The sequence below is a fragment of the Melospiza georgiana genome, chromosome 6, assembly GCF_028018845.1.
Source record: "Melospiza georgiana isolate bMelGeo1 chromosome 6, bMelGeo1.pri, whole genome shotgun sequence".
Taxonomy (NCBI): Eukaryota; Metazoa; Chordata; class Aves; order Passeriformes; family Passerellidae; genus Melospiza; species Melospiza georgiana.
The window spans coordinates 18709233-18722519 of record NC_080435.1 but is presented as its reverse complement, the minus strand read 5'-3'; the positions used below and the strand labels follow the sequence as shown (position 1 = coordinate 18722519).

General features: G+C 45.6%; 1 protein-coding gene across 1 annotated transcript in view; it reads left to right on the top strand.

The window, feature by feature from the left end:
- Positions 1–7672: 7672 nt before the first annotated feature.
- PDE3B (phosphodiesterase 3B) overlaps positions 7673–13287 on the top strand; it is an 83525-nt gene continuing 77910 nt past the window's right edge. The window contains exon 1 of the mRNA XM_058027080.1: positions 7673–8849. Within this exon, the coding sequence (XP_057883063.1) occupies positions 7872–8849 (978 nt within the window). The 5' untranslated portion in view covers positions 7673–7871. The remainder of the gene's footprint in view (positions 8850–13287) is intronic.

The window sequence follows — 13287 nt, the reverse complement described above, 5'->3', positions numbered from 1 at the left end:
GGCCCTTCTTCCTGCAGCCTGAGCTCAGGAAAGCCCAGACAGGCCAGAGTGTCTCCAGGGGTGTCCAAAGGCATCCCGAGAGGGCTCAGCCCCACGCTCTCCCTGTTCTGTGTCTTGCAGGAGAATCGCCAGAGCCCCTCGGTCTCTGCAGGGCCGTGCTGCAGGCGGGGATGCGGCTGCTGCCAGGAGCTGCTGCAGCTGCCGAGGCACAACCGTGCCCTGATGTGGCTGTGCCTGCGCCACAGCTCTGTGCAGAGGCCCAGGCACAAGAGAGTGCCAAGATGGGGCCTTTGGAAGAGGTGGAGACTGCGCTTCTCCCCTCAGCTCTGAGGTGCCCAGCTCCAGCTCACCTCACAGCTGGCAGAGCTGTGCATGGGGATGTGTGAGCAGTGCTCAGCCCGGGCACGGTGACATCTCCCACCATAGGTGTTAGTCAATATCCCATTTGTTAGCCAGAGCTTCCCGTAGCTTAGCTGAAGGTTCCCCACAATTTTTTTCCCCGGAAGATGAAGGTTTTTCAGATTTCTAGTTTTAAGAACTTGATAGTTTTCTAGGTTTAAGGTTGTCCCCATGTAGATTTCCCACACCTTAGTTTTAGATTTGTACAGTAGTCTATTTCAATAAAATTCAGCTTTTCCAAACCTTGCTGTGTTGTTTCCTTGATATGCCATCTGAGTGGGACAGACCAAATCATGGTTTTGTGCAGGATCTCCAGCCCAGCTGGAATGGAAAGCCTGAGTGTACCAGCAGAGTTTGAGAGAGTATTGAGGGCAGCTGGAAAGAAGAGTGTGGGCAATATTCATCTGCCTCCCTCTTCCAAGAAATCTTTGCTTGGATCCCTGGCTCCACTGTGATGGGGGTTCCCAAAGGCACAGAAAGCTTTGTGGGTGGCCTCAAAAGGTGCTTGTGGCACCAGGGAATCCATCTGTGCTGGCTTCAGAAGTGGCTCCAGGTCAGGTGCAGGCTGTGCTGGACATTGGTGCTGCATCCCTCCTGCTAATTTCCAGGCCCAGGAGGTGTTCCCCAGGGATCAGTGCATTGTGGCCTGAGCTTGTTTCATCTCTGTCCTGATGATCTGGAGTAGGGAATTGAGTGTCCCATAGGGAAATTGGTGAGGGAGCCAAGTGGGCTTGGAGTGTGGTGTGCGGGAGGGTGGGAAGGCTCTGCAGGGGCACCTGGCCAGGCTTGTTGGGCAGAGACCAGTAGCAGGAGGTTCAACAGAACCAAGGGCTGTGTCATGCACTTGGGCCACAAGACTCCCCTGCAGTTCCAGGCCTCTCCATCCTTCCTGCAGGGCTCTGTGTGAGGCTCCATCGCCCTGTGGTGTCAGGGCACTTGCTCCAGCTGGTGCGACCACCAAGACCTGCTGTACAGCTCTGGCGGTGCTGGGCAGCCTCGAGTAGGGCCTCCTTCCCGGACCATCATTGCTGTCTGTTGGCCCACACTGTGCTCCAATTCCCAAGATCCCGGGGATATGACCCTTTGGCATGGCTGAAAACGTTGAGCAGCACTCATGGGCAAAGTCTGTTCTCCTCCCTAAAGGCAACTTACTGACAAGGCAATGCCTGTCTTCTCAAAGAAGGGAATGACATGAGAGAGCAAATGCCAACAAGGATTTTAAGCTGTAGAAAGGGAATTTTGGGTTGGGCATTGGGAAGTACTTTTGCCGAGAGAGGGCTCTTAGACATTGGAATGGGCTGCCTGGGGTGGTGGTGCAGTCCTTGGTGTGGGAGGAGTTCAAGGAAAGAGTGGGTGTGGCACTCAGTGCTCTGCTGGAGCTGCCATGTTGGGGACGGGTCCCCAGCTGGGCTCAATGATCTCACAGGGCTCCCCCAAGGCAATTGATTCTGCCCTTCTGTGACATCACAGCCTCTGGGGCCAGCAGGGTGGCTGGGAACTGTCCCCAGCCTGTCACCGTGCCCAGAGCATGAGCAGCAGTTGGCACGGACAGAGGGCCAGGGTGTGTGCTGAGGTGGCAGCTCAACCTACCACAGCACCATGGCTGGCCACGGCTCCCAGGGGCTGCTGAGAGCCTACATGCTCCTGATGCTGGTCCAGCCCTCAGCCATTCCAGCCGTCCTGAGCGGGACATGGGCACCTTGGCCCAGCTTCCTGAGGACGTGGAGTCACAGGCCCTGAGCCCTGAGACGACCCCCTTGTGGGTCGAGGCAGCAGAGGCTTTGTTGGACTTAGTCCTGGAGCTGCTGCTGACAGAAATTGTCCTCAGGTGCTGCCTTGGCAGAAGGCTCTGGAGATGCTGGGGAGATGTGAGGGAGGGGTGTCAGGCAGGTGGGATGGGGGCAGGGGTGAGGAGGAAAGAAGGCCTTGGATCAAGCTGGGGTCAGGCAAGGCATGAGAGCCCCCATGGAGCAGAAAAGGTGATCCCAATGGTCCTGGACCTCTTGGGCAGCACTCAGCCCAAGGCCCCAAGGCAGAGGGAGATTTCAGGCCCTGGGTGAGGAATCAGGGCCAGGGGCTGAGCCTCAGGGACACCAGGCTGAGCCGGCCAGGGCCCTTCTTCCTGCAGCCTGAGCTCAGGAAAGCCCAGACAGGCCAGAGTGTCTCCAGGGGTGTCCAAAGGCATCCCGAGAGGGCTCAGCCCCATGCTCTCCCTGTTCTGTGTCTTGCAGGAGAATCGCCAGAGCCCCTCGGTCTCTGCAGGGCCGTGCTGCAGGCAGGGATGCGGCTGCTGCCAGGAGCTGCTGCAGCTGCCGAGGCACAACCGTGCCCTGATGCGGCTGTGCCTGCACCACAGCTCTGTGCAGAGGCCCAGGCACAAGAGAGCGCCAAGATGGGGCCTTTGGAAGAGGTGGAGACTGCGCTTCTCCCCTCAGCTCTGAGGTGCCCAGCTCCAGGTCATCTCTCATCTGGCAGAGCAGTGCAAGGTGATGTGTGAGCAGAGCTCAGCCCGGGCACTGCGACATTCCCCACCATAGGTTTAAGTGAAAATTCTCTTTGTCTGCCATAGCTTTGTCATAGGTTCCCAGCAATGTTTTGCCTTAGAAGATGAAGTATTCTAGACTTGTAGTTATAAGAAATTGATACTTTTTTAGGTATAAGTTTGCCAATGTAGATTTCCCACGCCCTAGTTTTCTATTGTTATAATAATCCGCTTGAATAAATTTCATCTTTTCTACACTTGGCTGTTTTATTTTCTTGATATTCCATCCTTTATGAATATAAAGGTTCTTCACTGGATGAAGGAGCACCTTGTTATTTTCAGAGAAATGCTAATACTGATGGCTTACTTATTTCTACCAATGTAATAGGACAAAGACTATAAATCAGTTTTACAATTTCAAAAACTACTCCTTCAAGTTTTACACATCAGTTTTATTATTGGCAATGTTCTGAAGTGATACCAAACCAGTACAGAAAACAAGGACGAAGATAATCAGCAGTTGACATCACCCGATAAATGACATTTTAAATTTAGTTTAAGGTCCCTCGGTGCAAGTTTGAGTGTGTAAATGGGGACATTGACACAGAGGCACTACCAGTTGGTAGGTCTGGCCTTCCCAGTGAGTTTCCTTTTTATTTTTTCTTTCACCAAATTGAGAAAAAAACAAACATTTCTCTTTTTAGGCAGAGAAAAGGCACGGTTGTTTTTTAAGAAGGCATTTTATTCTGCCTGTATAATAACCCATTGGGGAAAATGTGAGCTTTTAGCAGAATGCCACTGTGCTGTTGCAGTTGTTCTACCACTGTGATGAATAACAGGCAGGTCTATCAGACTGCTGTAGTTCATCCCATGCAAAGGTCATTGACTACTTATCACTGTAGGGATCACTGGGAATAATGACACTGGAAAATGTGGAGGTAGCTGGATAAATAAATACTTGCAATTTCCTTAGCAGAAAAAAACCCCAACCAAACCTTCAAAACAATGCTATTAAAATAGTTATCCTCTGAATTAGGAGGATTTAAATTAACTGTTTTATGACTGCTTTTGGTTCATATTCTTATGTTAAATAGTTATTTCTATCCAAAATATTCATCACTATTATGCTTTTCTGAAGTGTGTCACAAAGTAATATACACCCATCTTCCCAAAATATGATCTTAAGTGTTTGCAAGTTTAATCACTTAGGAAGCAAAAGGAAATTCACATGTCTCAGGATCAGCAGAAACTAACGAACACAACTTGACAACATATAGTAAATGCTCAATAAAGTCAGTAAATATTTTTCACTGTGGAGATAGATAGCACCAGTTTATGAATTTTGCTAGTATAGATTTAATGAAGAAAAAGTGAGTCTTTACTGCCAAATCAGTTATGAGTTGTTCTATTCTACTGCCAGTATGCTGTGGGTATAACACCATTATTTTCATAGTTTCCACGAAGAATTCTACTTTAAAATTAGATCTGGTTTTGAGTTTGACCAAACAAATGAAAATTCTCTATTAAAATACAGTGATGGCAGCTGAGTCAGTCTTTGCAATGAAAATCTAAGATTTAACAGTTTTTCCTGATCAGATCTCCAGCGCTGAGTATACATGGTTATTGTGGTGGCTTGGCCCTTGCTGGCAGCCAAACTTTGACCCAGACATTGGCTCATTCCCTCTGCTCAGGGGGAAAAGGAGTAAATAAGAAAAGCAGGAACAAGAAAGCTGCCTCAGCATAAAGGCAGGGAGGCTACTGATGAAACAGACTTAACTTGGAAAATCTTATTTATCACCATTTAAAATGAAAATTTAATTTTATTAGTATTTATTATTATTAGATAGTCAGAGACAGCCAACCTGACTCAAATCACTGAGCCACACATCTTGTTTTGGTACTGAAACTGGAGGATGATCAAAATAAAATTACATTCCCCTGACATAAATGTCTTCAATTTTAATAAAACAATATGTTTTTCTATATTTATTTAAGAAATAGCTAATAAGAAAGTTATTTCCTTATTCCAAAAATTATTCTGTTATAAGGAGCAATTTAGTTAATGCTATTCTAATTTACAACAGACACTAAAGTACTCAAACCAAGTTTTCTTTATACTGAAATTCATTATTAGATTGGAAACTCCTCAAGACAGGGTCCTATAATGTGGGAGGAAGAGTGTTGTTAGGCAACAGAGACATTACTAAAGACCAAGTATATTCCCATTACATTTTGGAATGTATACATTTCTTCAGCACACATGTCATTGAAATTAAAGCTAATTAATTAATGATAAATGATTTGAAAAAAGGTGGGAAGGTGGTAAAGTATACTGTTAATGCAAAGTTACTGACTGAGAGAGTGTGCTTACAGCCTCCCAGCGCTGACTTCATAGGCAGGTGAAATTTACTGTAGATAACTGTAATGTAAACACAGAAAAACCCCTAATCTTACCTATAAAATTATCTAGTGGATGTAGATGTAAAGAATCAGAACACAGAGCCTGGGATCTATACACTTAACACTGTGAAAACAGTGTTCCATGTTCAACAGACCACTCCACTTTCGACAATGCTTGGTTTATCTGCTGTATCACTTCCCAAGGAAAGCAAAACAAATGAGAGACAGGAATTATAAGGGAAGAAACCATTATTTAGACTGGGCTTCTGTCTTGAATACTGGGTATAACTCCTGGTCTTTTCTCCAAAAGTATATAGTAGTGCTCAAAAAAAAACCAAACAAACCAGTAACATGAAAAGAATCTGAAAAAAATACGCCTAAACTCTTTGGCTTAGAAAATAAATACAAGACGGAGGAAACATATAAAATCATGAATTGAAGAGACAAGGTGACTAGAGAGCAACAGTTCATTCTTTCTATCAAAATGAGAAGAATATCAATTAAGACAGGTAGGAAACTTTAAAAAAACAACCATATTTCACACTTGTGTGGTCAAGTTGCATTGAGTAGGGATCTTTTCTTGTACTACTCTGCAGATGCTAAAAGCCTGTGTGGACTTAAAAAAAAAAAAAGAAGACTGGGCAAATTTGTGGATTAAAAACCTACCAAGAACTGTGAAGAGTAAGAAACTAAGACACCACTTCTGATTCATAAAGTGCTGAAGCCACAGATGGTTGCATCCATGGTATTTAGGGATCATGTGATGTCCTGTCTCTGTAGTCTTCCTTAGGCACTTACCAGTCTCCACTGCTGCAAATATACCCAAAGGTGTTTAAATGAAGATTACACCAGTGAATTATTTCTGGAATGCATTTATTTATAGCTGAATTCAAGGGGAGGAAAAAAATAAAGAATATGCATAAAAGCGAGGTATTTCTCAGCCTTAAAAGCATTTACAAGTATACTTGATTGTGGTCCAATTGATATCACTAACATATGAATACAAGAAAATGTAAGAATATAATCCCAAATGAACTACACATTTTCCTTTTTCAAAAACGTTTTAGAATCAATATGATGGCACAGAATCTTTGTTAAGTGTACCAGGTCAGGAGAGATTTTTTTTTCCCTTGGAAAAAGAGCGAAGGGGTATTTCTAACAGAGGAAGATGTACTATGGTATTAAATTCCACCAGATTGATCTGCCTTTTAAAAAACAAATCATTACTAATTTCCCTGCCATGTACAAGAGGGAAATTTACCATTGCAAATGACTATATTTGCCATTGCATACTGCATTTCTCTGTCAGGAATCACACTTGACGATTTCTGTTCATGGCCAACTTTCAGGCCCGTGTCCTGCAGCAGCACTTCCTGCCACCCCACAGCTTTCACAAACCAGCTGCTACACGGGGGCTGCTCACAGGGAGGGGATTACAAGCAATGGCACCAAATAATTTCAAGAGCTCCTTGTCTAAATAAAAAAGGCAAAAAAGTGCAACCACTGACTTACCCAAACTGATTTCTGAACCAGCGTAAGTAAAGCAGTACAATATTATGTGGAAACATGGCTCAAAGGACCTTTGTTCTAAGTAAAAAGGTAAACATGCACAATTATAATAAATTTAGAAGTGCTTAGCAGTTACTTTTCCAGAAAAAACGAAACAGAATAAATGAGCAAAGGTATTACTCAAAATCCCATTAGCTGCCTGTTTTCCCTTACAGCAGTCTAAACACTTCCAACGATCCGTTCCAAAATTATTATTTTGATCCATTCCAAAGGTATTAGCTGTGCAAATAAACCTGGTCGTGCAATGAGCTCTAGTCTGTAACTTAGTTAACGAGGGCGGGAAAAAAAAAAAAAAAAAAAAAAAAAAAGTAGATAATTACTCTACTCCATACTTACTTCTCGGGTATTAAAAAAAAAAAGGAATGAAAAGGAAAAAGTGATGCTCCTCAGAGGGAAAACACTTCGATACTCTGAGTGTGTTTTACAGCCCGGACGAACAACTTTTCCGCGGCACCTCGAAGCTAGATGACAAGAATAAAGCACAAAGTCGCGCCGGTTCAGCGTTCCTGCCCCTCCATCGCTTCCTCATCGTCCCTCGCTGCGGCCGCGGCGCCGGGCGGGGGCCGGCCCGAGCCCCGCACAGGGGGCGGCTGGCTACACACAGACATACAGATTTATATTTTAAAAACGATCGCGGGAAGTGCGGCTGGCGGGGCCCGGGGGAGGAGGGAAGGCGGGCCGGGAGGGGAGGCAGGGGGCGGGCGAGGGGAGCCGTTCCCCGCCTCGCTCCCACCCCCGCTGGCTCCGCCGCGGCCGCTGCCGCCGCTGGGCGCTGGGAGGCGGCAGCGAGTGCCCGCCGCCGGAGCCGTTTGAGGAACGCGAGCGGGCGAGCCAGACTTTTACCTTTTCTCTCTTTTTCCCGTCCTCACCCACCATGCCGCGGACGCCGCTGCCCGCGGGGGACGAGCGGCGGCTCAGCCCGGCTCTCTGCTCTTGAAGGGATGCGGGAGGCGCGGCCGGGACGCAGCTAGCGCGACCCGCGCCTTTCCGCCGTCCTCCCCCTGCCGCGTCCCCGACCACCATGAGGGAAGAGCGAGAAGCTGCGGCGGCGGCCGCCTCCCCCGCCGGGGCCGGCAGAGCCCCGCAGCACTGCCCGCAGCCGGACGGCGGCGGGGCGGCCGCCCCCGCGGAGAGCCTGCGGAACGGATACGTGAAGAGCTGCGCGACCCCGCTGCGGCAGGACCCCCCGAAGAGCTTCCTCTCCTTGCTGCTCTTTCCTACCGCCTCCTCCTCCCGGGCTCGGCTCGCCCTGGGCGTCCTGGCCGCCGCTGCCCTCTCGCTCCTGGCCTTTCCCGGCCGGGGCAGCGCCCGGGAGCAGCAGGACGGGAGCAGCTGGCGGAGCCCGCGGCCGCTGCACGCCTTGCTGTGCCTGACCCGCTTCCTCAGCCCCCTCTTCAGCATCGCCTGTGCCTTCTTCTTCCTCACCTGCTACCTGGTCGGCGGCCGGCGCGGGGAGCACGGCGGCGGCACGACCCGCTGGTGGCTGCTGGCGCTGCCCCTGTGCTGCTACTCGGGGGACTTCGTGGCGCTGCAGTGGCTGCTGCCCGCGGAGGGGCACGAAGAGCAGCCGCCGATGTTCCTAGGAAGGCTCCTGACCGTGCTGGTCTCGGTGGCAGCGCTGACCCTGCCGCAGAGCTCCCTGAAGTTGAGCCGGAGCCTCCTCGTCTTGGTGTTGTGCAGCCTGGTGTGGCTGGTGTCGCTGAGCAGCCTCCAGGCGCTGCCCCCAGCGCTCGGCCCGCTGCTGGCCGCCACGGTCGGGGTGGCAGGCTGCCTCCTGGCACTCTGTGCCGGGGAGCACGGCATCTTCTCGGCGCAGAGCCGAGGAGCGCACCACCAGCATCACCGCCACCCGCGGCTCCCCAGCGCGGAGGAAAAAGTGCCTGTGATAAGACCCAGGAGGAGATCTAGCTGCGTGTCCCTAGGGGAAACTTCGGTCAGCTACTACGGCAGCTGCAAAATGTTTAGGAGACCCTCGTTGCCTTGCATTTCCAGAGAGCAGGTAGGTTTCTCCGAAACTTGAAGGAGAAACTTTCGGAGGAGTGAGCGCCGCTCCATAGCTTTTCCTGGCTGCTGTGTGTGTCTGTGCTGGATGTCTGCTCACTAACAAACTCCTGCTAGAGGAATGGAGGAGAATGTTAGTCCCTTAGCGGGTTTCTCAGCTCGGTTCTGCAGAATCGATATAACCCTTTATTTCTGCGTGGGTGCTAAATCATAATAATGTATTTGCTGTAGGACAGAAGGCTCGCTCGCTTTCTTATGCAGTCTCAATTATTAAACAGCCGTTCTTATTGATTAGAGCAAAACCTCAAGCCAGTCAGCTTCAGCTTGTAGTTACCGTGTTAGTTTGGTGTTTTTTTTCCGAAGCCCCCCACCGTCTGGCAGCCTTTCCGAGAGAAAGAAACCACAGCTTTCTAAGCTGCCCGTCACTTCTGGTTCTTCCCGCTTTCTATCGACAAAACCATTACCAAGTGCTAAAGAAATGCCAGGTTTTGAGGGATATTATTTATCGAGCGTTGGCGTTCTTTGAGTGGCAGCTGTCCTTCTGCCCTGCAGATTACTGTCGTTTGTTCCTCTCTCTCCCTCTCTCTCACCCCCTGCTCCTCGCTCCACCTAAGTTAACGTTACTTTTGGGTTGATGGGTTTTAAGAAACTTCTTTTTACTGAAGAGAGAGCTGTTCAGTAGGGGCTGGAGGGATGCCCGAAACGCTCAGTTTTCTTGAATGGAACTCTGTTGGTTTCTACCTCCCGGAAAACTTTTCAATGAGTCTTGTTTTTTGTAGCGTAAACCCCCGTGCGTGTGGGGGAGTTTGTTTTTATTTGGGCACTTGCACGTCAACTGCAGGAACATCGAGTTGTGCTGGAACTGGCCCGAGGCTGCTGCAAGTGGATTACCAGCCCGTTGTAGGAGGGAGAATGAGGGGAGTGTGTTTGATGAACGCGCAAGTGAGCAGTTTCTGCGAAGTGATTGTTGCTGCAGAATCCCCCGTCTGTTACTGTCGTGCCTGAAACTCATGGGTGCCAAATGAAATTTTCTAGTTTTTCCTTGACATTTGTTCTATAATGCAGGACTTGTGATTGACTGTGGATTAGGTCTGATGAAATACGTAGTGAATCTGAAACGGTGGAGTAGTTTTCGAGCATTTCTCCCCCTGAGTTTGCCCAACAGAATTAATGCAGTAATTGTTTACAGTGATTAATACAGTAATTGTTTCTGCATAAAAGGTTAAAATGCAAGTATGCTGTGACAGTCTTCAGAAATAACTCATTCAGTACGTTGCAGATTATCTAATGCATACAATGAAAGAAACATTAAAATATTTTACTAGCAGTTAAGATATGTAGGGACTATCATATAATAATTTACTTTCTCTGTTCCCTTCTGGATAGCAAATGGTCTCTTTTGCTCTCACATTTGTCTGTAGTGCAGAAATCTCAGAAAATGTGATTTCATTAACCTTTCTAGCTGATAGAAGATATTTGTTCATATGCATGTTACTAAAAGCTTCCTTTGACGTTCGGCTCACTTCTTAAAGGCATGTGCATATTTCAAGTTAGGGCATTCATTATTCTTCAAGTAACATCATAAATGTCAGCTATAACTAAATATGTAGAATTTATTGGCAATGCTTAAATCATACGTGTTCATAATAAAATATAACTTTTTGGTAGACTTCCAGAATTTGATATCTTTGTTATCGCGAGATGTGAACAACAAAGAGATATGAAGTTCTTAATTTTCCTAATAATCTATTAGGCTTTACAATAAATATTTGTGCTTTGTTAAGCACAGTTTAAATGAGATCCACAGATACGTGTTCTCTGCTGTATTTTATGTGCAGTTTTACAAGGATAACACAGGTTAAATCCTCTGATCTCCTGTCTGACTTGGAGAGAGATCAGACGTTGCAGAGCTGATAAAAATCAGTTGTTTGGGCAGGAGTAGAGAGAAGTAAACCCATAATGTGTGACTTTATTTGAATAAACAGTACAAGGCTTTTATATTGCTTCCTTGAAATTGAAGGAATGTGTGTACTTAATGCTTTTCAGAGAGCATCTATTGCGTGGCTCTTTTTAAGGGCTGATTACACATTTTGCAAGTCTTTATAAAGCAGTACAGTGGGTTTTTTTACCAATATTAATATTTCAAGGAGGTGAATGAACATTGTTAGGAAGATGTTGCTGGTCCACCATGACAGAAATACTTTAATGAATGAGAGACAAATTATTATTGTGATTCTATCAGATGTATTTTATGTGATTGTCACAAACCTCTTTTATGTAGAAGAAGTTTATGTCAAGTATAGAATAGCAAGTCAGTAGGGTACTCCAAGGATCATCTGGTCATACCTTTCTTGGCAAAATCACTGTCTGGACAAGTTGGCCCAGCACCCTGTCCTGCTAAATCTTAAGCTTGTCTAACGTTGGGGAATCCATTACTTCTCTGGGGAGATTAGTCCAGTGACTGATTGTTTTGTTTTGTTTTTTTCCCAATAAGAACAATCTCATTTTGTGTAGATTTTAGTTATTATTTGATAAAAGTAGAGAATGTTAGTATTGACCTTAAATTCTCAATAACGTGTTGATTTGAAGTTATATGTGCTCTCTATCTACTTAAGTACACAAGAAAATAATGATACTTATTTGATTGGATTTTTTTATTTTTTTTTAAGCCAACAATTCCAAGGGGTCTGTGTGCATGGAGGGATGGGAACAGGATGGGATACTAACACACAGGGGAATGTACAACCAGCAGCACATGCACACAGAAATTGGATGGAACGATCATTTCTTTTCTGGGGTACAAGTGGAAAGAGGCCCTGTAAGCATGATCCTGTAAAAGCTTGCAAATTTGAGTAATCCTCATGCCAAATACTTAGAAATTGCTTTCTGGACTTCAACGGGTGCAGTAACTATAAGGCTGGGAAGTTGATAAAATTAGATTATTTTTACCATTTATATGAATATCTGTGTCTCCTTTAGCAATCAAAGTGTCCAAATTCGTGCTGTGTGTGTCTCTTCTGTAGTACGTATGTCTAGCAACATAGTTTGAGGTGGGAGGAAAGAAACTTGAACAGATTCTCTTTATGTTTTTTATGGAAGTATACTTAAATGCCAGTATCAAAATATATAAATACATGTTGTGGGAAACAATATGACTCAAATTACAGCTAAAAGTTTTGCAAAGGCAATGCATTTTCTGAACTCTACTACATTAACACTTCTGCCAATGGAAATTGGTATGATTTTAGCAGTAATCAGTCTGTTTGAATACTTACTGCAATATTCATCTCAGACCCAATGGGGAATTGCACTAAGACTGCAGTATTGATTGGTATTTAAACTTTGTGTTGGTCATATTTTGACTGCATGTATTAATTGGATGGTCATCTGTTAGCTCTGTCTATTGCTACTGATATCAAAGGGTTTATCTTTATTGAGTGTTGCACATTTAGCACTTTTTTTTTTTTTTTTTTTTTTTTTGTCTGAAAGCCAAATCAGGGAGTCTGAAAGGTGCTTGTCAATATTGCAAATCTTGTAAACACTATGTCCTGAAAAATATGGTAGTAAGACTTTTTTTTTTCTTTAACTTGATAGTGGACATGTATATGAGAGCAAACACCTATGTGTAGGAAATCTTACATAGGAGCTTCTCAGAATCCAGAAAGAATACTCATATTTTTCCTTGAGTAAAGAATAGGCCTTCCTATTTAAATACACATGATACGTGTCCCAAACAGTCAGCAAACAGAGCTGACACACACTTTTTCTGGTTATCTGACTGGGTTAAAACACGTAGGAAAGCTGGGATATTTTTGACAAAGACTGCTTTCATGTTGCACTCTGTTAATTACAGGAAGAATTGTCTTGTGGTTAGGGTTGGATTGACCACCACCTCTCCCCAGTTTCTGTTCCAAGCTATCTCATACCTTTGATGTATTACCTTAGGAACATCAGGACTTGATTTCAGGAGTCTGAAATATTTGTGTAGCTTGAAATTAATGCAGTTCCTTATCTGCTCATGAAATTTACATCTGCGTCTGTTACCTATTTGTGAAACAAATTACACTTTGTCCTTAAGTTTTCAGGGCATAAACTTCCTAGTGCAGAAGCTGTCTGTTAATGTGTATTTTATAATCTGATACTGAAACAGATTTTTAGTATCTGTTACACTCAGATGCTGTTTGCAACCCAGAAACAGGTGAACCTTTACCTGTTGAGTGCAGCCAGTAACAAAATGCAATTCTCCTTGCTGTGTGTTTGACAAACCAGCTCTGTGCTGTTTGAAGTTTCCTCCTCAAGATTCCAGTGACTGTTACCACAGCTGTACCTGCACGGCAAGATGTGTTTCTGTTGCTCACCTAATCCTCCTCTCTCTGGGGTTTGTCTTATGGGGAAAAAAATCAAGATAGCAGTGTGTGTTGAGCTGTGGATGAAAT